Source organism: Lachnellula hyalina (assembly GCF_007821495.1).
Source record: "Lachnellula hyalina strain CBS 185.66 chromosome Unknown contig00098, whole genome shotgun sequence".
NCBI classification, from domain to species: Eukaryota; Fungi; Ascomycota; class Leotiomycetes; order Helotiales; family Lachnaceae; genus Lachnellula; species Lachnellula hyalina.
Genome location: NW_022157212.1, coordinates 2,910 through 29,639, shown reverse-complemented (window position 1 = coordinate 29,639; position 26,730 = coordinate 2,910). Strand labels below are relative to the sequence as shown.

Sequence of the window (26,730 nt, the reverse complement as noted above, 5' to 3'; positions counted from 1 at the left end):
TCTAATTCTATCGGTGAAGCAGGTGGGCACTATAAGCTATACCATTTGTTAACGATCTATCGTCACTGCCGTCCACAGTGATCGACTCCTTACTGTAGCTTGAGCCATTGTCACTGGTCACTCTCAACTTAAGGCCGCAGCCACATGCTTACCATGCTCACTCGTGCGGGGAAGACAGGGTGATTTCAAGCATGGCGCGGTAGTCATTTTTATCCTAACACCAAATACGGAAGGAGCTCATGGATATACATGGCGCTTGACAGTTTTTCGAGCTGCAAGTGGAACTGGTCACCAAATGTCATGTTCCAACAAGGAAATAACTGCAACCTCTATGCAGATCAATCACCAAATTGATACTCCTTGCCGTGTGATATTGCCAGGAACGCAGTTGCTCCAACATCGTTTTACGGAGTAAGGTAGCGGCGGCGATGTCCAAATGATTTTAACTATGCCGGCCCTCCTCTATCGTCTTCATTGATATCCGCAAGCACCTCTTGTAGTCTCATTTACAATGCAATTTTTTCAATCTGTTCTATTTGGAGTTCTCGCTGTTGAAGTCGCCGCTGTGCCATTCCCATCAAATCATGTCCTCCATGAGCGCCGAATAGATGCTCCAAAGGCATGGATCAAGCGAGATAGGGTTGCTGAATCGGCTCTGCTTCCTGTTCGCATTGGCATGACCCAGAGCAATCTTGACAAGGGTCACAATCTTCTGATGGATGTGTATGACCTCGCATTCGAGTTGTTCGTAAAAACATGCCCTAACAGCTTTATTCTAGTTCCAAGCACGATTCTTCCAAATATGGCAAACACTACTCACCTCAGGAGGTTGCTGAAATTTTTGCGCCCTTGCAATCAAGTGTAGATGCTGTGCATGACTGGTAGGTTTATTATTATACAGATTTGCTTGACTCTTTGAGGAGAGCTGGGAGCCTAGGAGCTGGCCCCAGAGTCCATATGCAGGCTCCCGAGAAAGCTCTCACGCTCATCGCCTCTTTCCAACAGCTTGAGCTTTTGTCATACTAATATGTTAGGCAGGCTCTCATCTGCTGGCATTGCATCCGAGAAAATCTCTCGATCTACCAATAAGCAATGGATGCAGTTTGATGCTTCCGCTTTTGATTTGGAAAACTTATTGAACACGAAATATCATATCTACGAACACACCAAGACGGGAAAGCTTACTGTGGCATGTGACGAGTATGTTAACATTAAGCTTGTACTTGTCGGTGTTCTAATCTTGTTTCAGATACCATGTCCCCGCTCATATACAAAAGCACGTGGACTATATTACTCCTGGCATCAAGCTTGTTGCTCCTTTCAGAAAGAGCAATGAAGACCCAGAGCTGCAAAAACGCATATTTGGGGTCACAAGCGGTCACAAGCTTCCTCCTCTGCTCAAGGGTCTCGGAATGACCGTAGAGGCAATTCTTGCTGTCCCTGAACTTCTAGTCTGCGGCACTGTTGTCACTCCAGCATGCATCAAAGGTAATATTGTAACTCTAGCTCTACGGCACCAGAACTGATCCTTTTAGCGCTATACCAAGTTCCCACAGGATCAAAGGCAGACCCCTCAAACGCCCTTGGTATTTTTGAAGACCTTGGGGATGTTTACAGCCAAGAAGACCTTGATCTATTCTTCTTGACATTCGCGCAGTCAATCCCCCAAGGCACCGGGCCAAAACTCGAGGCTATTGATGGTGCTACAGCACCGGATCCTGTCCTCGAGGCTGGAGTTGAGTCCGATCTCGATTTCCAGGTCTCTTACCCTCTTATCTATCCGCAAGGAGCCGTTCTCTTCCAAACCGACGACCCTGTATACGAAGCAGATTACGTGTACGAGGGATTCCTGAACAACTTCTTAGATGCTCTAGATGGCTCTTACTGTAGTACTGTTGATTCGCTAGACCCACCATACCCAGATCCCTCGAACGCCACGGGTGCCTACAAGGGAGCTTTGCAATGCGGTGTTTACACGCCGGTGAGTACTTATAATCAGAATTCTGTATCTCCACTAATGCAATGAAGACAAACGTTATCTCCATCTCCTACGGTGGCCAAGAAGCAGACTTGCCTATCGCTTACCAACGTCGCCAATGCACGGAGTTCATGAAGTTGGGAATGCAGGGTGTTTCTGTCGTTTTGGCTTCCGGCGACTCGGGTGTGGCGGGACCCGCAGGAGATGATAATTCGGATGGTTGTCTTGGTACTGGACAAATCTTCAGTCCTGACTTTGTAAGCAGATTTCTTTGTCTAGCGTCCTATTTTGCTGCGTTAGGACTCTCGAAGCGTTTTTCAACCGATGGGATCTTTCTGTTGGCATTAATGATGGTACTAATTCTTTGGTAGCCTGCCACATGCCCCTATATCACCACTGTGGGATCAACCACCCTCCCAGCAGGAGGTAATGTCACCGATGATGCTGAAACTTCAACGACTCGTTTCCCTAGTGGAGGTGGATTTTCAAACATTTACGCAACCCCCGAATACCAGCAAAGTGCCGTCGACGATTATCTTACAAACAGTCCTCCACCCTATGTATCATACTCAACTACGGACAATGGTGCTATTGGCGCCGATGGAGGCATTTACAACAAAGGTGGAAGAGGGTACCCAGATGTCTCTGCCGTTGGTGATAACATTGTTATTTTTAATGCGGGAGCTCCCACTCTTGTTGGTGGTACTTCAGCTTCCGCTCCCATCTTCGCTTCTATTCTCACCCTGATCAACGAGGAGCGTCTCGCGGCTGGCAAGTCGACTATTGGTTTTGTGAACCCAACTTTGGTATGTCTCGGGTCCTAGATTTCTATGGTGTATTGCTAACAGTCTTCAGTACGCGCACCCAGAAGCCTTCCACGACATAACTGATGGCAGCAACCCCGGTTGCAACACGACTGGCTTTGCGGCTGCTAAGGGCTGGGACCCTGTGAGTGGGCTCGGAACGCCTATCTACCCCTCATTGTTGAAGGTATTCATGAGTCTGTAATGTGTGTGAAGGATTTAATGAATAATGTGAGAAACCGATGTATATAGTGGCATCTGGATTGCCCCATGCTCTTGGACAGAATGAGAAATCATGTTTAATGATACAAATTTGTGCAAGCTATATAATCATGACAATTTATTAATGTATCTTATGCTATTACAACTGCATGTTACAAAGGGATACCAATACTATTTTTTGGTATCAAAGTTTAGCCATAAAAAGCAAGCATGCTAGGAGTTAAGGGCCTTCCAATAAGCCAACTTGTAGTAGCAAAAACCGACTTTGCGAAGGTTCTCAGGAAAGTAAGGCAAATAATTGAACTTCCTACTCGACGAGCTTCGTCAGATCAAGCATAAAGCGTCAATCAAAAACACCGACTTGTAACAACGGGCGTTTCGCTCGTTCGTAAGTACCTAGGGACTGCACCTTGCACCTTCGTCAGGGGTAGCGAACACGTGATGCCCAGATTAACACTTTGACCTCAGGCCCTTATCGCACCTTTCATCATCGCGACGACGCGCTCACTCTCTCTAACCCTCATCCCCCAAAGCCGGCAACCTAGAATTATAACCTTCCAGCATCATCGGTGAGCCATGACTATCAAGCCCCAAATAGCTGACGATGATATCGATGCACTTGAAGCTCTTGATACCGAGGAAAAGGAGTTCATCAAAGTGAGTCCCTCCTACCCCACCCCCTACTAGGATCTGCTAAGTTCACCTCTCCAGGATGCAGAAATTGATCGCATTTTGAAAGCCTTCCGTCTAGATGCGTACGTATACCCAGCTTGTCGACCCCTGCTACGAAACTGACCTCTTTCTTCCCAGCTACGCAGTCCTCGACCTCCAACCCGGAGTCCCAGAATCCGACATCAAGAAATGCTATCGCGTCAAATCCCTCATAATCCATCCCGACAAAACGCGCAATCCCCAAGCCCCCGATGCCTTTGACCGTCTCAAAAAAGCACAGACAGAACTCATGGATGAGAAGCACCGCGAACGCCTCGATGAAGCCATCGCGGACGCGCGCACGCTCCTCATCCGCGAGAACAAGTGGACGGTCGATAGTCCCGAGCTGCGGACCGAGCAGTTTGCGAAGGATTGGAGGGAGAAGTCTAAGCTGGTGATGATTGAGAATGAGCATAGGAGACGGAGGCAGGTGAAGGCGCAGATGCAGGAGGAGGGTAGGGAGCAGAAGAAGGCGGATGAGGAGTTGGATCTGCGCAAGAGGAAGAGGGAGCATGAGCAGGATTGGGAGAGTACGAGGGAGCAGCGGATTGGGAGTTGGAGGGATTTCCAGAAGGGCGGCGAGAAGAAGAAGAAGAAGAAGGCGAAGCCTATTGGTTAGGTATGTAGATTGTGGGATGGAGTTCTAGGAATGGTATTATGGTGGGCGTAAGTGCGCTTGATATATATGCTGCGGTTTTCTTGGAGGTTTAAACCATATATTTTACTACAGCTCGGTGCACAGTGCTCGGCAGGAGGTTACATTTCATCGTTTGGGGAAGTAGGAGAATAAGTAGTGCCGTCGCATCCCAATATCTGCTCAATCTCACATCCACTAGCGTGGAATTCTGCAATATAAGGAGTGTCAGTATTTCGGTTCTCAGCAGCGCCAGAGATGCCTATTCTGACAAGTTGCGCAAAGACCCTGACCATTCAATATCATGCGAAGGTCTACTTGCATTATTCCTTTTCTGTTGCCTGTGGCGTACGTGTAGCTTGATTCCCTCGCAGATGCAACTGTAAGTTACTTCTGTGCCAGCATGGAGTCCTTGGGATTATACGAAGAAAGGGATAAAAGGGTTGTTTCATTACAGCCAAGCAAGAACCTGGGTCAAACGCAACTCTCACCGTAGCTTCATAGAAGGACGATACGACAAGTACACAATACAACGGACGGTGCTATGCTTAGGATATAGTGAACGAAGCGTTGAAGATTCTATCTCCACCACAACTGGCGAACCTTGTATCAAGATAGCGTTGGATGCAACAGCAGCCGCTCATCTGAATAAATGTATCTCAGTCTTGGTTCTAGACTTCCTTTGTACCTGGACCGTTGGCAAAAAGAGCTTCGCGAAAATAATATGGTTGTAGAGAGCTTTGATCAATGGAGCCATACAGTACTTGTCGCATCAAACAGTGCCATTCTGCGCTTTGATTGGTCTGTATTTGTGACGGTCCTGTTCCTGGCCTGCTATGCTACGTGCACGTGCCATCTCAAGCTTGGACCGCTGGATCGGCGTCGATGGTCTGAACGTGCTTGTGTCCAATGGTATCCACCCTCGATTTGATTGGCCAATTCACTGTTTTACATGGGTACCTTAGGCAGCTAGTGACGAAGGCCGGTACTGTTCCGTATATTAGGGTCCGTTGCGTGTGTGTGCCGTCTTTCCTCCGTAAGGGCTTGTATGAAGTTTCAATACCTCATTCTTTGCACTGCTCTCGTTCTCTTATGGAGAGGGTGAAACTGCATCAAAAAGCGCATTTCCACACCCACACCCACGACTCGCGCGTGCGTCATTGTCTCCTTTGCAATTCTTCAAGAGTGGATGCGAGTCAGAGAGTCCAAGACCGACTACTAATAACGGATCCAGCACAATTTTCAACCAAGTGCAAGCAAGTGCAAGCCCGTGCCGACAGTGCCGTCTGCCAGTAGCGGGGCTCTAGCAATGAGGCTGTAACCTTAAATCAGCTACGGCAGGGCTCGGCCGCTCTCCGTAGGTAGATCTGGATATTGTGCGGTGTGGTGGGTGGTGGGTGGTACGACTGTGACCTGACGACTATTTATACCGCAGTCGGAATCACTTGTCCGCTACGAATACAACCGAGTAAGTTCCCGAAAAGACCACTGAGATGAGAATAACAAATGAGGAAAACCCCTACGCAGACACAGAGAGATCCTCTTGTTCGCGTCTTCGGTCGGTCGTTCTACGGGGCCGGGGCGACTACGGAACAATGACCCGTTTTTCCCTTTGGAATACCACCGTATATGAGACCATCAGTTTGCGACAGACAAATCAACGAGATAAGTCCGGTTCCAGACTCGTGCTGGAGTGGAAGAGCGGCACCAATTCATAACGTATTAGGCGGAATCGGACAGCGAAGGTCGGTGATAATGAGTGCCGCTTTTTATGGCCTCCTTTTTTTTTTTCAAACTCGAGATAGTGGCATTTTATGGGACCGGTCCACCCTTTCGTGAAAACGGGCCCGAGAAAAATATCAAACCCTAACATTTCACCCACAGTTCTTCCTTTTCTGAACATCAGATGATGAGCTTCTCCCATAGTAACACGTTTTGTCTATGACATTTTATCCTCATATCTTTGCTTAAAAGCTGGCCGCGTCCCCACCCCACACTTTCTTTCGACCCATTAGCTTTTTTAATCTTGGGGAACTCCAGTACTCCTCAATATTCTTAACTCAAAATCTCTACATTGATTTGAAACTGTAAGTGGACATGATGAAGCTCTTCAACAGGAAGAAGGAGGTGGTCGCAGACCCTACCTTTGAGAAAGATGGCGCATCTCCCGCCGAAACTCCAGCTACCTTGACACCGAGACGTCTTTCAGAAGACCCTAAAGTCGCTGCTCCTTTGCCCGCACATGCTGAGGCCAGAGTTACTGTCATCGCCGTTCTTCTAGGTGCTATTGCTTCGGTTGGTGGATTCATATTCGGATACGAATCTGGTCAAATTTCAGGTACGTAGTTCAAATGTATATTTTGCATTTCAGAGCATTGGCTGAAGTATACATTTCAGGATTTCTCCAGATGTCGGATTTCAAAGCCCGATTCGGTGAAAACGGCGCATTCAGTGCTGCTCGTCAAGGAACCATTGTCGGTCTGCTCTCTGCCGGAACCCTCGTAGGATGTCTGGCAAGTGGATGGATTTGTGACAAGTACGGTCGTCGATATACTATTTCCGCCTCGGCCTTTTTCTACATCATTGGTGTTATCATCGAAATCACCAGCGATACACAATGGGTTCAATTCGCCATGGGACGATTTGTTGCAGGATTAGGAGTTGGTGCCTTGAGTACTAGTGTGCCTATGTATCAAAGCGAGAGCGTACCCAAGAAAATCCGAGGAACTGTCGTGGCCTCATACCAACTGCTCATCACCTTGGGTATCTGGACTGCATACATGGGTAAGTTAATCTTTGTCTTTCTCTGCAACCTGCGTTTACTAACAAATCCACAGTGAACTGGGGTACTAAAGGAACCTACGAAAACTCTGCCCAATGGAGAATCCCAAACGGTCTCTCTTCACTTTGGGCTATTCTGCTCGGAGTCGGTATCTTGTTCATGCCCGAATCCCCCAGATTTGCCTACCGTATGAACCGCGTAGACGAAGCTCGCAAGAACATGGCTCGTCTCAATGGCGTTGGTGAGCATTCACTCCTCATCGAAAGTGAGATTGCCGAAATCGAAGCGAAACTCGAAGAGGAACGAGAAGGCGGTGCTACCCGCTGGTACGAGGCCTTTACTGGCGATCGGATGCTGTATAGGATCATTCTGGGCATGGTATTGCAAGCGGGCCAGCAACTCACGGGCGCCAACTTCTTCTTCTACTATGGCACAACCATCTTTCGCTCAACTGGTATATCCGACTCCTTCATCACATCGATCATTCTCGGCTCTGTCAACGTAGGAGCGACGATTGCCGGTCTGTGGATTGTCAAGAATTGCGGACGAAGAGTCAGCTTGATGTGGGGAGCAGCTGTGATGTGCGGATGCTTCGTGATCTACTCATTCCTTGGTCATTTCGGCCTGGCCGTCGCCAATTCGGGATTTTCCCAAACTGCAGGCTACGTTCTCATCGCCTTCACCTGCGTCTTCATCGCTGCCTTTGCTACGACATGGGGCCCGTTGGTCTGGGCTGTTGTCGGAGAGCTGTACCCGGCAAGATATAGAGCAACAGCCATGGCTCTTGCTACCGCCTCCAACTGGCTCTTGAACTTCCTCATCTCGTTCTTCACCACGTTCATCACCAATGATATCGACTACTACTACGGTCTTGTCTTCGCTGGCTCCTGCCTAGCGCTCTTCTTCATCGTCTACTTCTTCATGATTGAGAGCAAGGATCGAAGCTTGGAAGAAATTGATACCATGTACATCCTCAAGGTCGCCCCTCGCAAGAGCGCAAAGTGGACTCCTGCGGATCATGTGATCGGTTCGGAACATAAGGAAGCAACGCCAACCACTGGATTGTTTGTGCAGCAGGAGGAGCACAGACCCGCAAACGAGCCCGAGAGCGCTGTATAAATTGTTTAAAAAGTGATTGAATAGCAAGAGAAAGCGCTGCATTCTACGCTGTGCTGTTGATATGGTATAGCTCATTAGATTATAATAGTAAATGTATATTAAACTCCTCACGTTGGACAAAAACACGTTTTGGGATTTTAGCGTGCCACTTGACTCTTCCTTCTCGACAAATATCACATGACTCGGGTATTCAGCCTCATATCACTAACCCGTATCAGGAGCATATTATCGGACTTTTTCAATCTCCTATAGTGCTTTACGGCCATATGGACAAAAAGAAGAAGCCTCTCAGTGAACGGAAGAAAAAAAACGACACACATTTTATAATGTGCCAGGGAGAAGAGACATTGTTGGAGTTCTTTGTTGTACCTACTGCAAGCGCTCGGATGTTTGTTGTGAAGCTCGCTGGAATCCGAACCGCAGTATGATTGGCTTATAACACGAAGGTCATCGTGTAAAGTTACGCAAAGCAGCCCGCGCAACCTATACCTGAATCAGGACTCGGCAGGAATATTTGTTGCTTTTCTCTGCCGTCTACTTCGGAGTTGTGAGTGGTGCAAATTACGAAGTATTATGCATACCATACTTATTGGCTAGTAGGATGGAGGAATTGAGGATCAAGCCCGTTGTAAATTAGGTGCTATGTAAATGTGTGACTCGCATCGAATTTACAAAATATTGCTCTTAAAAAGTATGATTGAGACTTTCGCAGACGATTACTATATCTGGACAGAAAATGGAGGGAAGGAAGAGGACGGCTTATGCGAAGTACGGTATCACCAACTGTTTCAAAGATGAGGATATAGTCCTGGAGGGAACCCATTGGGTCCCTGGAGAAAAAAAATGGGAATATAGATTTGGAATTGAGGCACCATATGTACAGATCGTTTCGGGAAGGATTGCCGCAGTTGATAGTAAAGTGGAGAGGTAGCGCGAAGAATCGCGCTGGAAGAGTGAGGAGGTAACTTTTGAGTGGTCGAAGGAGACGAGGCCGAAGTGCAATAAAACAATTCATACAACAGATAGGGAAAGAGGTGCGGGATTCTGCATTATCTAACCTCGAGCGATCAACTATTCGGACTTGAAGAAAGCTTGGCCTTGTTAGTGAAAGCGAAGTGATTGACTGTGAGTGATGACGAACACGACAACGACTTGCAACAAAGTGAAAAGTAAGACCAAATGGGAAATATATACGACATGATCCAGTGTTGACGCGCGCTCCGTGGAATACTCGTGCAGAGCCTTCAACGTCTGAATCAGGTCCGTGGTTGCAAGAAGGACGCAATGCAATGGTTGAGTGTGAGTGGTGAAAAACACGAAGCCGACTTGCAGCAAAACGAGTTGAAAGCCGTATTTGGAAGGAACTTCTGCATAACAAGACCAACTTTCAAACGAGTCTCGTAATCTGACAGAAGAATGCGAGTTGAAATGCAAGGAGTGGACCAGGGCTTCGTAAATAAGGCCATAGAAGGCTTGCGAGATGATACACACTATTGAACAACAACTTGAAGCTTGAAGAGGGGAACGCTGAGTGGTGAGACTCACGAGCGCGACATGCAATACAACATAAATTACCGAATAAGGCATTCCATGGTCGAGAAGTGTACACCATATGAATTGGCGTGGTGGACTCGCGAAGTCATATGTGAGGCCAAAGAGAGAGATGTGGGTGTGAAGATTCCCGAGCAGAATTAAAGAGTAGGCGCTGAGTGGTGCAGAACACGAGCACGAAACGCAACAAAATCCAAAGAAGGTCTTTGCATCGTCTAGGTAACATTGGAAGCTGTAATCTACTAGATGTCTTTTTCAAAAGAGGATACAGAGAAAATGTTTCATGCGAATACACTTGAGGGAATGAGAGAAACTCCGATCAATCACTGACTGCCTACAAAACGTACTTTTGTGACCGCCGATACATTATTCATTTCCTTGTATTACCCTTATCACAAATCGAGGGAAGGAGCGATCTGCTGTGAGGACTTTGCATTCTCTAGACCAGAGAAGTCCCAAATACTCCAATTGCTGTCTACTATCTTCCACGACGTTTACATCTCAGCTCTAACAGCTTCACCCCGTCATATTCCCCACAAACTCACGGCAACCCCTCTCTCCCCGCCGTGTTTACTCACAAGCCCCTTCCTCCTAATTGACACCAACGACCCCTTTTATCCTGGCCCTTCACATCAGAACTAGCAGCGCACCACAACGCATTCCATGAGCCTTTCTCCAGACCCAGCACTCTGAGCTCTATAAGCAGCTGAATGGGCTTATACCAGAGTGAAATTAGGCGCCTTGGGATGGCCTTCAAACGTCCTCATACTTCTAGAACATAGACTCAAACCCACCTACTATAACACCATACTGCTCTAATGAGAACTGAATGGAAATGCGATGTGTGATGAAAAGCGCCGCGTTTGGCAGAAATGGGATTGGTCATGAGGTGGAAACGACTTACAGCGACGAACCAAGCATGTTTGCGCCACTTACAGATACTCATCTTCACAAAGGGCGCCCGACATGATAGAACCACAAAGCTAACCATCTCATTCGTCTGGAGCAGAAATCCTTAACTCCATTCACCTATGAAGGCTCCATATCTATATGCCTAACCAAGTCTTCCCTCTCTCGTAAACATAAAAACTGACTGCCGCCATCGGCACAACCTTGACATATCCAATTGTCAATCCAACGAAGAACCCAGACATACCCCTCTCTTTCAGAATCAACTTTGCAGTCTCTCCAATGCCTAGTCTATGCCCGTCTCCTACAGTACCTCCGACCTGCATTCTCCTCCTAATCACTTCTAGCGGGTATGCTGACGTCTGTGATACCAGCCCTGCTACCCCACCTGCCAGGAGTTCTGCCCAGTATCGGAGAGGAGCCGGTTTGTCCTCAGGAGAGTTTTGGGGCTTGGGCAGAGTCGTGTGGCGAGAAATTAGGGGGTGGCGCAGTACATCGCCTGCTGTGTCGTGCGTGAGGAATGACACTCCGGCATATGGCAACATTCCCATTATCGTCGCAGAGAACCCCCTATAGAAGTTCCCGAGTCCAGAACTAGGCGTTACAGCTCGGACTACCGTCGCCGTAGCTGCTATGACTGCAGGTTCGGAAGAAGTGGGCCGAAGAGGTGGAGGCGCTTCGTTGTAAATCCGTTTGCATATTTCAACCAAGGAGGATCGCGAATCGTGTTTTGTCTCGAAGGCCAGGCGAACTCGGATTACTTCGAGTGGGTATGTGAAGAATACAGAGGTTACACCTGCCATAGAACCTGATATGAGCCGTCTAAAGGGAGTTTCGTGGTGGGGTCCTTGGATAAAAACTGAGCGGATTTGCTCATATGCTAGGAATTTGATAGCTGCGTAAGGAAATATTCGAAGAATAGTAGCAGAATGCCCGCGGTATAGTCCTAAAACGCCGTCCTCCTTGTAGATAACTTTCATAGCCCCTACAACACCGAACCAAGACCCGGTGTATTTCGCAAACTGAGGATTGCTGGCTTGGAAGAGAATCTTGACTCGGTCGAGAGGCGCGACTAATGTTTTGGCCTATATATATCAGTACCATTGAAGCATGCCAGCTAATTCTAGATTCAACATACAGCAGACCCCGCCAACCCCCCCGCCACGCCAGTCTTCCATATGTAGTCGAGACTCTGCTTCTGCGGCTTCCGTGCCTTGGGCGCTATGGTATCGTCGTCTGTGGGACATATTGCCGGTTCTTTTTTGTGCGCATCGTCCATCTCTCGTGATTTGTCCTGGAGCTTCGCGGGAGGAGAGACATTGAAGAGGGCCGAGGGCATTCCTTGCCGCCCAGCAGGCTCTCAGGTATTATATTCGGGCGTTAAATTGGGTGGTCATTCCGTCGCGGTAGGTATACAATGGGGGAGGACGGTTAGCAGTTGTGTATAAGTATATTTTCGTTTGGCGGTTGATGCTGCTGATGTTTGCAAATGACGCTTTAACTCCGGGTGCGCTTTGCCTCGGGTGTAGCATGTCGGCGGCACTTTTCGGCAGAAGGGAGAGAGTTGTCTCCCGCTCTTTGTGTTCTCTTCTCAAGGAGTCATGTTGATACTTATATAATTATTAAAAATCTGAAGACGATTTATAATCTATAGTCCATCATGATTGCAAAAAGGCAAAGGTGAGAAAATTAAATTTTCGATGCAGCACGTGCTTGTTCATTCCTCTCTTAGACTTTGATTTTCTTGTCTCGTCTTTCACTTCCTTCACTTACTTTTTATCGAGCGAATCAACATTTTTGTATATTTTACTGTTTATTTAATGGCACCATGTATCCTCTACCGGAATGATGATTCGGATGTCACTTTGCTCGACATCCCTCGTTCCATCGAGTCAGCTCAAGGCGACTCGACTAAGAGAATTATCTCCTCGAGTCCATTAGAACATCCATATCCTTCAGTTGAGCCAAAGTCGGCGAAAGCTAAGGCAAGACTGGGAGAAGTTTCAATAGAAGACCTATTGCTTCAAAAATATGTGCAACTTGCTTTTGATGGATTGAGGGAGTGTTACCAGGGGCCATGGTGCCTTCCTCGTGCAACTGGGCATCCTGAGATACTTGCCCGGGGGAAGAAACGCAAAAGGAAGGAAATATTAACAGACGAGACGGGTCAAAATGATCGCGAGTCTGATCAGCTCAAACATGAATATCTGGTATCAGATTCCATACAGAATAATGTACATTCATCACTGATCAGCAACCACAATTCCTCCACTATATACCACACGACTTCCGACGGACTTCGTGCTCGATTACCCCCACACGCAACAGCTTTATATGGAGATATAACTACAACACTTGAGACTTTCACCCAGTCAGCTCCCCACTTCAAACTTATAATTATGGATCCTCCATGGCCCAATCGGTCGGCACGACGGAAGAGCTCATATTTTATTTCTTATTCCACTCCTGAAATCAATACTTTGCTATCCTCAATCCCTCTCAATGACCACCTAGCCGAAGATGGGTTGGTGGCTGTATGGGTCACGAACAAGGTCGTGTTCCGTGATATATTGCTGCAAGAGGGAGGTCTATTCGATGAGTGGGATATTGAGTTGGTGGAAGAGTGGGTTTGGGTGAAGGTTGCTGTCAATGGAGCGACGATTTGTGCGCTAGACTCTGCGTGGAGAAAACCATATGAGACTCTGCTGGTAGGATGCAAGAAAGGAAAGAAAAGAACTGGAAATAAAGATGTGAAAAGGAGAGTCATAGTCGCAGTACCTGAGCTGCATTCGAGAAAGCCAAATCTCAAAGCATTGTTTGAGGATATGATGGGGACTGAGAAGTATGAAGCGCTGGAGATATTCGCTAGGAATTTGACGGCTGATTGGTGGGCTTGGGGGAACGAGGTCCTGAAATTCCAAGCGGATGAACATTGGATTGACGAAACCGATCTTTAACACCCTATACTCTGAACATGGTATTTATACATACTCTACACCCATATCTACCGAATCGTAACAAACTCTCATTCGTCATATTTTAACATCTTTCTCTACCTCCACCGCTTCCCCATCATCTTCCCACTGTGACGCCGCTGGTGTCCAAGTATCCTCCCCTCTCAGGAGGGCCTTTGCTTGTTCTGCTATACTTTTACGCTCCGCTGTTGGCTTCTCACGTATATCGGGCCTGAACGTAGCTTCTGTCGCCTCACGTTCTTTCTTCGCAGCGTCATGAGTATCTTTATCCCACCTACAGCACTCCATTAGCATTCATCTCCCTTCCAAGTCCAAATGCCATTTCCAATCTCTCCCACAGTAGAACTGTAAAAGGAATAACGTACTCATCAAAGTTTGTCGGCTCTTCAGGCCACACAAACGGCTGCTCCATCTCTATCATCATCTTCTTAATACTCCTTGGTCTGAACCACCTCCGGGGCGCCGGTCTCTTCGCACCCGGTTTATCCTGCCTTAACTTCTGCTGCTGGATATAAGACCGCACTCCTCGTACGGGTACCCCGTAGACATTCCACATGTAATCACGTAGGTCGAGCTTGTTGAGGTTTAGGGGGACGATGAAGGATGCAAAGGTGGGAGGGAGGTTCGGCGTGCGGAGGAGAGTGAGCGTGAAATTGGGTCTGCGAGGTTAGCATCTGGATCGGAGCTGGGTTGGGTTTGGATGGGATGTGACTGCGTACAGGAAAACTTGTTTCTTTCCTTGAGGCGATTTTCGCACAACTGATCTGACCACTGGGGCCACAGCCGTAGCGGCGGTCGTAGCCACTTGAGGGGCGGACATAATGGTGATGTTCGAAGGACGTGAAGTTGTTGATATGCTCTATGTAGAAACCATGGGTAAGGCTAAGCGCATTGGAATAAAAACTAGGCGCGCTGTAGATTAGGCGCTCGGATATAATGGTTATCCGGATAAAGGCATAGTTTCGGGACTTCAGCGGCACGACGTAACTACCTAGGTATAAGCTATTGAGCCAGCATCAGTACTAGTATATAGTAACGTCAGAGGTGGGGTCCTAGTCAATTCCCCTCCTAAATCTCCTTTTACAGGTCCTTCAAAATTATAAATAAGCAGTTTTCTCTGTCTCTCCAATTACTAAGTCAGCTTGTATATCTTCCAGAGTCACTCATATCTTCAATCCAAGTCACAATGGCATCCAATCCTCCCTCACAGTGTTGCACCGTTGGTGTCAAGCATGAGTACATTCTCAATGTCCCAGCCAAAAACAAATACTGATCGATCGACTCCTACAGCGGCAAGCCAACCGGCAAGTCTATTAAGATTGGAGGTATCGATGCCTACGTTGCTGAGCCTACTGGCAAGACTGTTCACAAGGACACTGCTATTCTCTACCTCCCCGATGTAATCGGTATCTGGAAAAATTCCCAGTTGATGGTGGATCAATACGCTGCGAATGGCTACTACACCATCATCCCTGATATTTTCAATGGGGATGCAATGTCTCTTAACAGACCCGATGATTTTGATTTTATGGGTTGGTTGACTAAGGGTTCCGATGGAAAGAATCCCCATACCGTTGAGGCGGTTGATCCTATTGTTCAGAAGAGTATTGAGTACTTGAAGGAGCAGGGATTCAAGAAGATTGGTGGTGTAGGATACTGCTTTGTGAGTTATAAATCTGTGTGCTATATATAGAAGGAAGTTAATAGAATGGATAGGGTGCTAAGTATGTTATTCGCTTTATGCCTAAAGGTAAGGGCATTGACGTTGGTTACACTGCGCACCCTTCGTAAGTTTGCTTCCTACCCCCTCTAGTACTTTCTTACTAACTCAGACCCCCCAGTTTCGTCGATGAATCCGAACTCCGTGCCATCGAAGGCCCTCTCTCTATCGCCGCCGCCGAAACTGACGAAATCTTCCCGACTGAAAAACGTCACCAGTCAGAAAAAATCTTGGCTGAGACGAAGCAGCCATACCAGATCAATCTGTACAGTGGTGTTGTCCATGGCTTTTCTGTTCGCGGCGATCCGAGTGTCAAACACGAGAAGTTTGCGAGGGAGAAGGCGTTCTTGCAGGCTGTTCAGTGGTTTGATGAGTATTTGATATGACTGCCTACAGCTAGTACGATAAGACTATAGGTATAAATGAAGGGAATAGGTTGACTCCGTATTTACTAGGCACAAGGGGTCAGCTAAAACTATGACCAAGTGCAACAAAGTAGCACAAATCAATGACTGTCTTACTCAAAACGAAAAGGGGGTGTGATAATCCCTCCTGTTTTTGAGCTTTCACATCTATTAAAATCTCTGAATCTGCTCTGAATGTTTAATGAAAGTCTATTGTGGTAGCTATGACTTGCTCTAGATTCTATTCTAGTATGCCGACTTCGTTCTATGTCACAAACCCAATCAATACAGAGCCCACCCTCCACTTGCAGAGATTGTCTGCCCAGTAACCCACCTACTGTCTCTCCCTGCCAGCCACGCCACAATATCAGCTACCTCCTCCGTAGTCCCCAGCCTCTTCTCAACAGGCGTTTCCCCCTTCTGCTTCTCCACAATCTCCTTCGGGATATTCTTCAACATATCACTGTCCACAGGCCCCGGATTGACCATATTGACCGTCGTTCCATTCCCACCCAGCTCAACGGCCCAGACCCTGGTTAAGCCTTCAAGTGCTGCTTTTGACGAACAATAGAGGCTGAAGCCAGCAAAGCCCACGCGTGATGCTACTGAGCCGATGTTGATTATGCGGCTATGGGGCTGTAGATAAGGGAGTACGGCTTGTGTCATGAGCAACGTACCACGAACGTTGAGATCGTAGACGTGAGCGAAGTCTTGGGCCGTGAGATCTCCCAGCTTTTTGTTCATCTCTACTCCGGCGTTGTTGACCATGATATCAATCTTTGGATCTCCGCCTCGCCAGTCTTTAATCGACTGAACAATCTTATCAGGAGAATCGACTTTTGTGAGGTCGGCTACCACGCTATGGGTGCTGGGTTTGTGGGGTAGGAGACTGATTTTTGAAGAGAGAGATGAGATGAGAGTGCTGCTGGAGGGAGATGTGTATGTTAGGACGACGTCGGCCCCTCGTTTAGCGAGCTCGTAGGCCATGCCTGCTCCGAGACCTCGGGAAGAACCTGTTACTATGGCTGTCTTTCCCTTGAGGGGGAGATATGCTTCTGAGGATGACATGGTTGTGCTGTGCTCTAAGAAATTGTAGTTGCTTGAAAATGGCTTGAAAATAGCAGTGGAAATGAGAACTTGGCTGTTCAGACTGGGATGGAAAAAAGACACAAATAGACGAATTAATGGAAACGGAACGAGAAACAGGACATCCATACTCCCTTTTATACTTATCGCAATTGATCGACTCTCTAATGGCCATAGGAGAGGATAGGATGCTAAATGATCTGGGTTTTAAGACCGATAAACTTATTCGGCGTTAAGCCAAACTCGCCCAACGATTGGTCACAAAAAGCGGCATCAACGTGGGACATGTCACCCAGCTTAAAGCTTTAAAAATTAGTGCCGCTTTTTTGGTGCGGTCCCGAGGCTTCCTTATCACGTCTCTCTCTAAAAAGCTTTGCTATCAGAAAGGGGACAAGATTTCGAAGGGCTGAGATCACTCTTGGAACTCTTGACTTTTTGAACTCTCCTACCCTCACCAGATTATTGCCGATCGCGAACAACGAAAGGAATTTTGTAAAGGGTGACTACTTATGTCCCTGTCTGTCATCATTGGTGAATCAAGCTGTGCTCCCTCCTCCCAATTTAATAACCCCGCGTTACAAGGCTAACCTACCGCGCATCAGACAACTCTACAGGTCAGGCATCTTGAGTATAGAGATCGACCCAGTTTGTCCCTGTCCATGAAACGATGTCTTCAGGGTCTGTATTCCAATCGCATCCACTCAGTGGCCACACAATTAATTGTTTTGCGCAGATCCTTCAAAGACCTCACCAAGGCAATCCATTCCTCAATCTCGAAACCTTCCCTTCCACTACCAGACGACCTCGTCGAGATAATTCACGCGTACCTCGAGAAACACGATGAATCCGATTCTCAGCGTCTGCAAGAAGAGCTCCTCAATACTTACGATTCGTACATCCTTGATAAAGCTTCACGCTTTGCGACCTTCCTTGCAATCCTCCGCACACTCAAGCCTGCTCTTCGCGGAAATGGCAGAATGTTACAGTGGTGGGACAAGCTTTCTACGCCGGTATTGATCAACTTGGGACAAGAAAAGGGTCTGGCAGTGGAAACGCGAGATACACTGCTAGAGATCCTGGCGTACGATGAGGATGACCCCGAGATCGAGGATGCAAGGTTGACGAGCAATGTTATGGCCCATAGCTTGGTGGAAACTTGGTTGGAGAAATCTAGATTTGCCTCTGAGGAAATGGACAACCATGATCGCTTTGTACAAGAACAGGTGCAGTCGATCTTGCTGGCGTTTGGGAAGAAACGTCCACAGGTATGCGCCGGAATTCGAGAGGTGGTGGTTAACTAGTTAACGATACTGACTGCTGCAGGATTTCTTGAATACGATCAACAAATACTTTGTGAGTAAAGACAACAGAATTCTTGCACTCGCTCTGCTCAGCGAATTCATACGCTACCAACCTCCACATCTACATCTAGTAGGAAACCTCTTGTCTCGATTCATGTTTCAAAGTACTAATGGATTATAGATTCTCCAAACTCCTCTGTTCGAAAATCTCCTTCGATGTCTTCAAACAGATACATCAACTAGAGTTATAACTTTAGCTATGACACTTTTGATAATGCTCTTACCCCACATACCCAGCTCCATGTCCAGATATCTTCCTCCACTTTTCAATATATACAGCCGAATGCTATTCTGGGATCGAGAGCGTAGGAGTCCGCAAAAGGAGATGCATGATAGTTCCGACGAAAAAGATGAACCCGCCCAGCAGCCTGTAGAAGCCGACAAGTCTTGGGATAAGCTTTCGTATTTGCTGGAGTCAGATGACGAAACAGTTCCAGAGCTTTTACATTATTTCACTTTCTTATATGGACTCTATCCTCTCAACTTCATGAGCTATATCCGAAAGCCTCAACGATATCTCAGGCATGCGAATTTCCCAGGTGCAGATGATCTCGATATCGAGCCTACGGAGATCAGGCAACGAACAGAGCCGTTCAGACAGGTTCATCTCATGCACCCCAACTTCTTCACAATGACCATAGAATGTGAACTCAAGGACCATAACCGCTGGATGCCAATTGAGGCAGCAGATGTTGTTGCTGAGTGCATGGCTTTATACAATCCGACGGAGGACCATCCCATGTATGCATCAAGATCAAGAGGCATTGCGAGAAAAGCCGATCCCAATTCAGACATCCCGGAACAGTCGTTACTGGCTAACGAGGATGATACACCGTTCCAATCTCGACATCACAGCTGGAGGAACACGCAGTCTACAGCCGTAGCGTCTGCAGACGGGTTTCGAGGCTCCGGTCTTCACAGGAAACTTTCACAAGCCAGTCAATCCATGCCCTCAATTGCCGATTCTCAAAGCATACACGCTTCCGAGCGACTTGATAGTCCAACATTGCCAGCAACGATGCTAACTTCTCCGACTCACAACCAACTCCACGATCTATTAAACGGCGCCAAGCCTGCTCGTACCAGTTTCTATCAAGCACTTACTAACGATTCGGTTGCATCACTGGCTCTTTCGAACAACAACGATGCCAGTTCTATTCATGTAGATGCATACTTAGCTTCGCTGTCTCGCGACACAATACCCAGATCCCCAGGTCTCCAGCCCGCGAACGCAGACCCAAGCCTCAAAGTCGCCTACCTTCATCGCGAAATCCAGCTGCTGCGTAACGATTTGAACTTTGAGCGATATCTGAAGCAACAACATCTCTCACACATAGGTCAGCTGCGAACGAAGCAAATTCGAGAAGCGAGAGTCGAAGCCGAAACCCAGAATCTGATTAACGGGAATCGAGTCCTCAAATCTAAACTTGAAGAAGCCAAACGCTGGAACATGCAAATCAAAAAGGAGACCGAGAAGAGCAAAACGCACTCTAGGAATTGGGAGAGTGATCTGACTGCCAAGCTGAAAGTCTTGAGGGAAGAGCAGAAGAAGTGGCATGTTGAGCGGGATGAATTGAAGGGGGACTTGGAAAAGGCCAAAGAACGCACCGAGAAGCTGAAGCAGTTGGTGATTAACAGTGAAGCGAGGGAGCTGTCTTCGAGACAAAAAATCCAAATCGTGGAAGCAAGTCTAGATGAGTTGGAGCGTTTACGAGGCCAGGTCGAGAAGCTGACACTCTCGGTGCGGACATACGAGGCTGGCGAAACTGAAGCTGTCGAAGCAAAGGAGGGCGAAGAGGCCGCTTTGAGACGGGTTTCAGAACTGGAATTGCAACTCAAAGCCCATGATAAAGCACACCAGGAAGCCAGACTAGCCTTTGAGCGCGAGATCGAAGCTTTGCAGCCTAAAGACGAAGAAGAGAAGTGGCAATGCAGGAAAGATGGCATCACTCAGGACATGCTTGACAGTGCTATGGAAAACAGCCGAAGTCAAGTTTCAGTGATTCAAAAAGCACATAGTCATTTACTCAAACGGTTCACAACCCTCCAATCAGCATACATGGACCTCAGGGAAATACAGGACAGCGGCGCGGATGAAGCTCTTCTCAGCCAAGGCATTCAGGCTACCAGACCCGGCCTCAGTCAGCCCAGCTACGGTATTTCTGGAAGCCACACATTTACCGATTCAGATGCTGAAGGCTCATCAAGTAAACCCCCTCGGAAGAAAGCGGTGAATTCCTTTGGTTCTAAGGGTTCCGAGTCGCGCAGTACGGGGTATCATTTCCAGTCTCCGCAGCCGTATAACCCTGGCAAAACTAACACGTCGGATGGTGATACGACCTCTCTGGACACGCTAGGGAATGTGAAGCCCAAGATCAAGCCGCAGAGTGAGGTCCGGGTATATGGGCGAGGTATGTTCCTACCTATTCCTTATTCTTGTTCTATTATTTATCAACTCGAACTAATACACGATTATAGGAGGTGTTCAAAATATAGGCAAGAAGGATAAGGAGAAGAAGGAAAAGGAAAAGGCGAAAGATGCCGTGAAAGACAATACTGACGCGAAGAAAGACAAGAAAAGCGCGGGGATCAGGGGAATTAGGGGATTTGTGTGAAAATCAGGAGTTTGCTGGGAAAATGCGGAGTTGGGGAAGGGAGGAAAAGTTTGGTTCTGTTCTGGTGGTTCATTTATGAGCGAGGGCGTTTGGGATGGTTTGTATAGGTTGTAGTATAGGGTCGATATCTATTGGGAACTCGAAGGCAAAATTACCTAAGCTTGTCATGTATAGTAGGAAAAGCTGGCTCATCATCAAAGAAATACAGTCTTAGCTGAATTCATCCCAACTCGCCCTAAAAAGGCTTCCAGCATCATGGTACCTACTCGGGAGCACTCACTTACACATGAATACTACCTACCTATAGGTAATGTCAATGGTCCAGCCTCATCAGCGTCCACATGGAGCTTATCACCGAAAGATACAGTCACTACTTCGGGGCCCCGGGGGCGCTAGGCGCTAGCCTCCGCAGACTAGACAGGCATGACATGCACGCATGCTTGTATCATATTTTCTCGTGGACGTCATGGAAGTTCTTGTCCTCTAATACGAAATGGGGTTTTTACCAGATAATATCCACCAGATATGTGCATTCAAGGAACTACGATATAGACGTGCAGAGCTTCTCTTTCTACTGTGACAAGAACGACAGATGCAGAAAGACAACACGAATGGAAGAATGGACTCGGAGATGTTGACGTTAGCTTGGCCTTGTATGGCATGGTAAGTGTGAGGTGAGGTAGGTGCAAGTAGATCTGCCGTGTTGAATGGTTAGTGACCAGGAATCATCTTGTCCATATCACTAAGGTAGCCTCAGTCCACCTTTATCCCATTTAATCGCCACTGTCCAAAGCTGTAAGCGTCATGTATTGCAAACTTGTTATTGGGGTGACTGAGGGAGTATAAGTTCACTCTGTCTCCCTTTTCACTGCAGCTTCAGGTGGTATTTTACAAGCATTCAATATCGCTAATATGCTGTTCAAATCAAGCATTGCTGCTGGCTTACTTGCCGCAGCCAATGCTGCACCCACCACTACCACGGCCACTGGGTCTTCCTCAGCCTCTACTTCTGCCTCTGCTTCTGCAAGTTCATCACCATTCGGAGTCTACTCATACAATCAGGAAGCCTCAATCAACAGTGCTGCGGTTGCATCTGTCGCTTCTTTTGCTGGTATTCCAGCCTCTGAGATCCCAGGTGCAGACGTTCCTGTTTTTCCGGTTGTGAGCAGCCAGGTCAACGGAACTGCATCGCATGGCCCATATTCAGGTAGCGCTACAACAACCGGTGCGGTCAAAACAACAGCTCTCGGAAGTGAAATTCCAGTGTTGCCACCAAACCCAGTGGAAACAGGTTACGTGCCCAATGGTCTGCTCCACAACCCCCAGCCAGTGCCATATCAGCCAGCCGGTGGACTTGGTACCAACGGCACTGAGCCCGTCTACAGAGTTCAGTCCGATTTCGACTACGAATCCATCCTCCTTGGTCTCTACCAGGAGTGGATCGAGCTTGATCTGTTTCACAACATTCTTGCCACCTTCAACGAGAGCGACTTCACGGCTGCAGGTCTTACTCCGTCGGATCGCTTTCTCATCGAGTTCATGGCGGACCAAGAAACCGGACATGCCACCCTCCTCAGCAATCTCCTCGGAGGACCAGGAGGGGCTACTCCTCAGTGCACATACAACTACCCATTCACCACTGTTCACGAAGCCTTCGACTTCACCCAAAAGCTCACCCGCTTTGGAGAGTCTGGTGTATGGGGTTTCCAAGCCCACTTGGATTCTCGAGAAGTTGCTCAGCTTCTCGACCAGTCCATCGCCACTGAAGCTCGTCAACAGATGATCTTCCGTCAATTCGCAGGCCTGTTCCCAATGCCCGTCTGGTTCGAGACTGGTATCCCACAATCATGGGCATGGACTCTACTCGCGCCATACATTTCGTCCTGCCCCTCCAACTCCAAGCGTCTTGCCTGGCAAAACTTTCCTGCTTTGACGGTTTTGAATCAACCAAATTCTGCGCGTATCAATGCCACGCAAGGTTTTTTCAATGAGACTGCAGGCTTCGGTCCAGCCGCACCTAGCTCTGACCCCCCAGCTGGGCAAAATTGCGTCGGGAACAACGTCACTGGCTTCGACTGCTCCGCTGGTATCTCCCAGAACCGCAGCATTGCGCTCTCTTACCCGGGACGCAAGGTCTACTTGGAGTGGGAGAATCCGGGAAAGCCAGTAGGACCTAATAACAGCTATGTCACTTCGACTAGCGCCAAGGCCCCGCAGTTTGTGCTTTGGGTTTCGCAGTTGAATGCTACGTACTCGCCGTTGACGAACATTACAACCACGAATGGGACAAACTATGGTATGACCATTCAACCGGATGTTTCTACCTACGAAGGAGATCCAGCTATCAATGGTAAGTGCACTCTTTCGATTGAAAAATAGGCAAAAGCTAATGCGTTTCAGGCACCATGTTCATCGCACTCACTGATTCCAACATCACATACACTGCTTTCAATCTCAGCGCTGTCAATCCTCACGTTGCAGCCGGTCCATTCTTGTACCAGGCTGGATAAGTGTTTTAGAAGAGACCTGTCTTATTCTTACTGAAGGGGTACGATAGAGATAGAACTGTATTATCGTACCGAAGCGTATAGTAGAGAAGACTAGTGCCTCTGAGAACTGTCTTGTCGTCATAGAAAGGGTTAGCAGAGAAAAAATAAAGAATATAATGTCTAATGCCAATTCCTCATTCGTCTACTTACATGTCTCCGGGTGAACTTGCTATGGCCAGTGTGTCGCTGAAGATTTTGACCGAGAACACCACACCAATAGACTCGGCTATAAAAATAGCGATCAAGTAGATCGAGATCAGAAATGGAAAATGATGTTTACCATCCTCTTGAACGATAGCATGATCCAGAGACGAGACCTGTAATAGGGCGATTGCGTTGTCCTGGGTTGTGTGCGATTGTCCGTTGTAGATGTCGTAGGCAGACGTAATCGGCCATGCAGGCCTGACCTCTTCAATTATGCTTCGAAGAAGATCCGTATTTGGCGGCTCAAGCGAGACCTGCGGGCACGAGGGTGTGTATTGTGTGTTAGGGTGATTATGACTGTAGAGTACCAGATAGCATCTCCTCTATCTTGAATCGTCCGGTCTCCATTACATTATGGATGGTTCTCTCCACAAGCATGCATCCAGACCAGACAGTGGATGCGGGCATCAATCACATGATCGTCTCACCATCCCTGCTCAGACATGCTCGCCTGGAAACCATCAACCTTGAGACGACAACTGTTCCGTCAGATCGTGCAACACCGTCTGATGTTATAGCACATTCCCACATTAGCGCTTCATATCCGCAATTCCACCAATCGTTTTATGGGATGAGCTTGTGGTGCCTCAGAATGTGGCGGAGATCATTCACAACTCGTCTCTCATCACGAACACGCTCCAGCCGCCATCACCAAACTCAATCTCATCTGAGCGCATGAGGCGATCCAAGACCTGGGAATTTGACAGCTGCTAGGGAACCTTTCCCCGATCTGGCTTCTGACTTCTCCGTGGCCAGTCGGTGCACGTACCGGAAGGAGTTCAAGCCTCAAGGGTAGTCCCCAAGCAGCCACAATGACGCCCCATATCCGATCAGTTGGTTGCAAGAGGCGGGTAGGCCCATCTTCAGAACTGGATGGCACGAACTCCGCAGGAAACACCATGTTGTCTGAGTATGATCTGCAGCGCAGTAGATTGAATAGCTAGCACGAAGGGTGACAGGAGGGGGTTCCCTTGTGGATCACTTGGTTTGATCCAGACTTGACGAGGCGGTTAACTGCTCTGATGATTCAGGTTATAAGTCTCTCACGGCCACTTTGAATAGACTTCTTTCTTTTCATCGCATTATCAGTCTTTCTTTCAGTTCACTTATCCGCTCTCTTTTCTCGGTTCTGTGAACTTCCAATTCTATACATTCTTTATTGCTTTATTCGCAACAACCTAGGCCGGTCCTTTTTACACCTTTATAAATTCAGATTTTCTAGTCACTCACTGCCTCAACGACATCATGAAGTACGAAAGCCTTTCCCTCATTGCCTTGATTGGCCTCACATCAGCGGCACCTATGCCAGCCGCCGAAAACACCATCCCACGTTACATACTTCGTGCGCGTGAAGTTCCTCAAGAACACTCTCACAACCGATTCATTGCTGGCACTAATGCCAACTTGGATCTCAACAATCCTGCTGGTATCGTAGATGCAGTCTTTGGTCTGCTTGGAAATGCTGCCGCGGCATCTGGTGCTGGAACCATCACCGATCTTGACTGCCTTCATCAAGCAACCGCCGACCAAGCCTTTACCAACGCTAAAGCAGCTGGCAATGTCACTGGACAGTCTGATGCTTTGTTGTACGCTGCATTGGAGAGGAACACAGGGTCAGTTGGACTCGCAAGTGTTAGCTGTACAGAGACAGCTGTGAACCCAGAAATTCAAGCCGTCCAGCAACATCAAGATCCAGCTTCAGCCGGGGCCGCAGCTACAAACAAGGCCATTGTACTTGCGCTTGCCCAGCAACTGTCCTCCATCGGAGCTAACCCTCAAGACGCACTTCTCTCTGGCACCTTCGCACCCGGCAGCGTAAGTTACCATTACTTACTTGTTTCTACTCGCGCTAATAACACTAGGTCACCGACACCACTGGCGCAGGAAACACTTGTGATACTGCTGATGATGTTGAGGGTTGCATTTTCTCCCAGAACCTGTTGGTTAATGACGCGACAGCCGCAGAGATCGACGCTGCTGTAGCCGGCGGATCAACAGCCGTTGCGAGCAATTCGACTGCAGTTTCAGGAAGTGCCGCCTCCTCGAGCTCTGCGACTAAGGCCACAAAAGCTGCCAAGGGGGCTGCCAAGGCAACCTCTTCAGCGAGTGCAGTAGCGGCAGCAGCGACACCAGCTTCTAGTGCCGCTTCTACAGGAAGTAAGGAATCACAACATCACTATTTACTAGCTATCACTAACAATGTCTTAGCCAATGTCCAGACCTTCACTGGAACTCTCGGCGGTGCCCCTCCACCAGTCGTTTCCTCGGCCGGAACCCGACCTTTCTCTGTCAACGGCGATACATTCGTGAACGCAGGTGCCGCTCTCCAACGTTCATGCTCCGTAAGTCCATCCTGCGCAATCCTGTTCGCTCCTACTAAGTATCTCTAGGTGCAAAACAACGCCTGTGCAGACGCTGTGAACTCTGGTGGCTCTGGCTCAGTCAGTGATTGCAACACCCAAGAAACCGCCTGCAACGCTGCGGCTGCGGCCAAGAAGGTGAAGAGCCGTGCAGCTCTCGACTTTTTCGTCGCATCTCATCGCCGTGCTACTGCCTTAAAGGCATCTGCAAGTAACTCTACGGCTAGTACTACCACTTCTACAGGCAGTAAGTCCCTACCATATCCATCACATAAACGTAGCTATTATTAACAGTTTCTTAGCAAACGTGCAAACTTTCACCGGTACGCTCGGCGGAGCCGCACCCGCTGTTGTCCAGGGCACCGGTGCTCGTCCATTCACCGTCAATGGTGATACCTTTGTCAACCAGGCCGCTGCTCTCCAGCGATCATGCTCTGTCCAGAATACTGCGTGTAGTAATGCAGCCAACTCTGGATCGCTTGCTGGAACAACTGTTGGGGACTGCAATACGCAGGAAGCTGCTTGCAACGCGGCTGCAGCTTAGATGGGCTGGGAAAGAAGGAATGGAATGCAGATGGGGGTAACTAGGCAGTGGCGTTTATTGTGTAGATATAAAATCTAATTAATTAACGTCTGATGTTTTCCTTGGCTTGGTGCTCTTTTACAGCGCTCATCGCTTTAATTCCCGTAGAGAATTATGTATGCGAACGTTCGAAAACCAAGCTTCTTTGTCAGCCCTTTGCCATG

At 48.0% G+C, this 26,730-nt stretch overlaps 11 protein-coding genes across 11 annotated transcripts; 8 read left to right on the top strand and 3 right to left on the bottom strand.

Annotated features, from left to right (window-relative positions):
• Positions 1 to 511: 511 nt before the first annotated feature.
• sed1_3 (Tripeptidyl-peptidase sed1) lies at positions 512 to 2,986 on the top strand (the record flags this gene model as incomplete). Its single annotated transcript, XM_031150344.1, has 8 exons — positions 512 to 723; positions 780 to 881; positions 1,039 to 1,200; positions 1,250 to 1,488; positions 1,536 to 1,981; positions 2,029 to 2,235; positions 2,350 to 2,784; positions 2,834 to 2,986. 8 exons carry the CDS (start codon positions 512 to 514, stop codon positions 2,984 to 2,986), a joined length of 1,956 nt encoding a protein of 651 aa, XP_031004114.1.
• A 593-nt stretch (positions 2,987 to 3,579) lies between these two features.
• Positions 3,580 to 4,333, top strand: spf31 (J domain-containing protein; the record flags this gene model as incomplete). The annotated part of the gene is made up of 3 exons (XM_031150343.1): positions 3,580 to 3,660; positions 3,715 to 3,758; positions 3,814 to 4,333. The coding sequence occupies 3 exons, from the start codon at positions 3,580 to 3,582 to the stop codon at positions 4,331 to 4,333; spliced, it is 645 nt and encodes a 214-aa protein (XP_031004115.1).
• A 2,112-nt stretch (positions 4,334 to 6,445) lies between these two features.
• On the top strand, positions 6,446 to 8,249 carry KHT2 (Hexose transporter; the record flags this gene model as incomplete). Its single annotated transcript, XM_031150342.1, has 3 exons — positions 6,446 to 6,686; positions 6,746 to 7,132; positions 7,186 to 8,249. The coding sequence occupies 3 exons, from the start codon at positions 6,446 to 6,448 to the stop codon at positions 8,247 to 8,249; spliced, it is 1,692 nt and encodes a 563-aa protein (XP_031004116.1).
• A 2,597-nt stretch (positions 8,250 to 10,846) lies between these two features.
• LEU5 (Mitochondrial carrier protein) lies at positions 10,847 to 12,048 on the bottom strand (the record flags this gene model as incomplete). Its single annotated transcript, XM_031150341.1, has 2 exons — positions 10,847 to 11,794; positions 11,848 to 12,048. 2 exons carry the CDS (start codon positions 12,046 to 12,048, stop codon positions 10,847 to 10,849), a joined length of 1,149 nt encoding a protein of 382 aa, XP_031004117.1.
• A 481-nt stretch (positions 12,049 to 12,529) lies between these two features.
• Mettl4 (Methyltransferase-like protein) lies at positions 12,530 to 13,666 on the top strand (the record flags this gene model as incomplete). Its single annotated transcript, XM_031150340.1, has 1 exon — positions 12,530 to 13,666. One exon carries the CDS (start codon positions 12,530 to 12,532, stop codon positions 13,664 to 13,666), a length of 1,137 nt encoding a protein of 378 aa, XP_031004118.1.
• Positions 13,667 to 13,741: 75 nt separating this feature from the next.
• mrp20 (54S ribosomal protein, mitochondrial) lies at positions 13,742 to 14,504 on the bottom strand (the record flags this gene model as incomplete). The annotated part of the gene is made up of 3 exons (XM_031150339.1): positions 13,742 to 13,958; positions 14,050 to 14,343; positions 14,404 to 14,504. 3 exons carry the CDS (start codon positions 14,502 to 14,504, stop codon positions 13,742 to 13,744), a joined length of 612 nt encoding a protein of 203 aa, XP_031004119.1.
• Positions 14,505 to 14,870: 366 nt separating this feature from the next.
• On the top strand, positions 14,871 to 15,790 carry tropI_5 (Hydrolase; the record flags this gene model as incomplete). Its single annotated transcript, XM_031150338.1, has 4 exons — positions 14,871 to 14,920; positions 14,975 to 15,347; positions 15,401 to 15,471; positions 15,526 to 15,790. The coding sequence occupies 4 exons, from the start codon at positions 14,871 to 14,873 to the stop codon at positions 15,788 to 15,790; spliced, it is 759 nt and encodes a 252-aa protein (XP_031004120.1).
• Positions 15,791 to 16,090: 300 nt separating this feature from the next.
• Positions 16,091 to 16,876, bottom strand: OXI1 (Dehydrogenase; the record flags this gene model as incomplete). The annotated part of the gene is made up of 1 exon (XM_031150337.1): positions 16,091 to 16,876. One exon carries the CDS (start codon positions 16,874 to 16,876, stop codon positions 16,091 to 16,093), a length of 786 nt encoding a protein of 261 aa, XP_031004121.1.
• Positions 16,877 to 17,561: 685 nt separating this feature from the next.
• Positions 17,562 to 20,870, top strand: tsc1 (Tuberous sclerosis 1-like protein; the record flags this gene model as incomplete). Its single annotated transcript, XM_031150336.1, has 5 exons — positions 17,562 to 17,572; positions 17,628 to 18,159; positions 18,218 to 18,325; positions 18,377 to 20,666; positions 20,734 to 20,870. 5 exons carry the CDS (start codon positions 17,562 to 17,564, stop codon positions 20,868 to 20,870), a joined length of 3,078 nt encoding a protein of 1,025 aa, XP_031004122.1.
• A 912-nt stretch (positions 20,871 to 21,782) lies between these two features.
• On the top strand, positions 21,783 to 23,380 carry rds1_2 (Protein rds1; the record flags this gene model as incomplete). Its single annotated transcript, XM_031150335.1, has 2 exons — positions 21,783 to 23,220; positions 23,271 to 23,380. 2 exons carry the CDS (start codon positions 21,783 to 21,785, stop codon positions 23,378 to 23,380), a joined length of 1,548 nt encoding a protein of 515 aa, XP_031004134.1.
• Positions 23,381 to 24,868: 1,488 nt separating this feature from the next.
• On the top strand, positions 24,869 to 26,527 carry LHYA1_G005388 (uncharacterized protein; the record flags this gene model as incomplete). Its single annotated transcript, XM_031150334.1, has 4 exons — positions 24,869 to 25,438; positions 25,486 to 25,965; positions 26,014 to 26,230; positions 26,265 to 26,527. The coding sequence occupies 4 exons, from the start codon at positions 24,869 to 24,871 to the stop codon at positions 26,525 to 26,527; spliced, it is 1,530 nt and encodes a 509-aa protein (XP_031004133.1).
• Between the last annotated feature and the right edge of the window lie 203 nt (positions 26,528 to 26,730).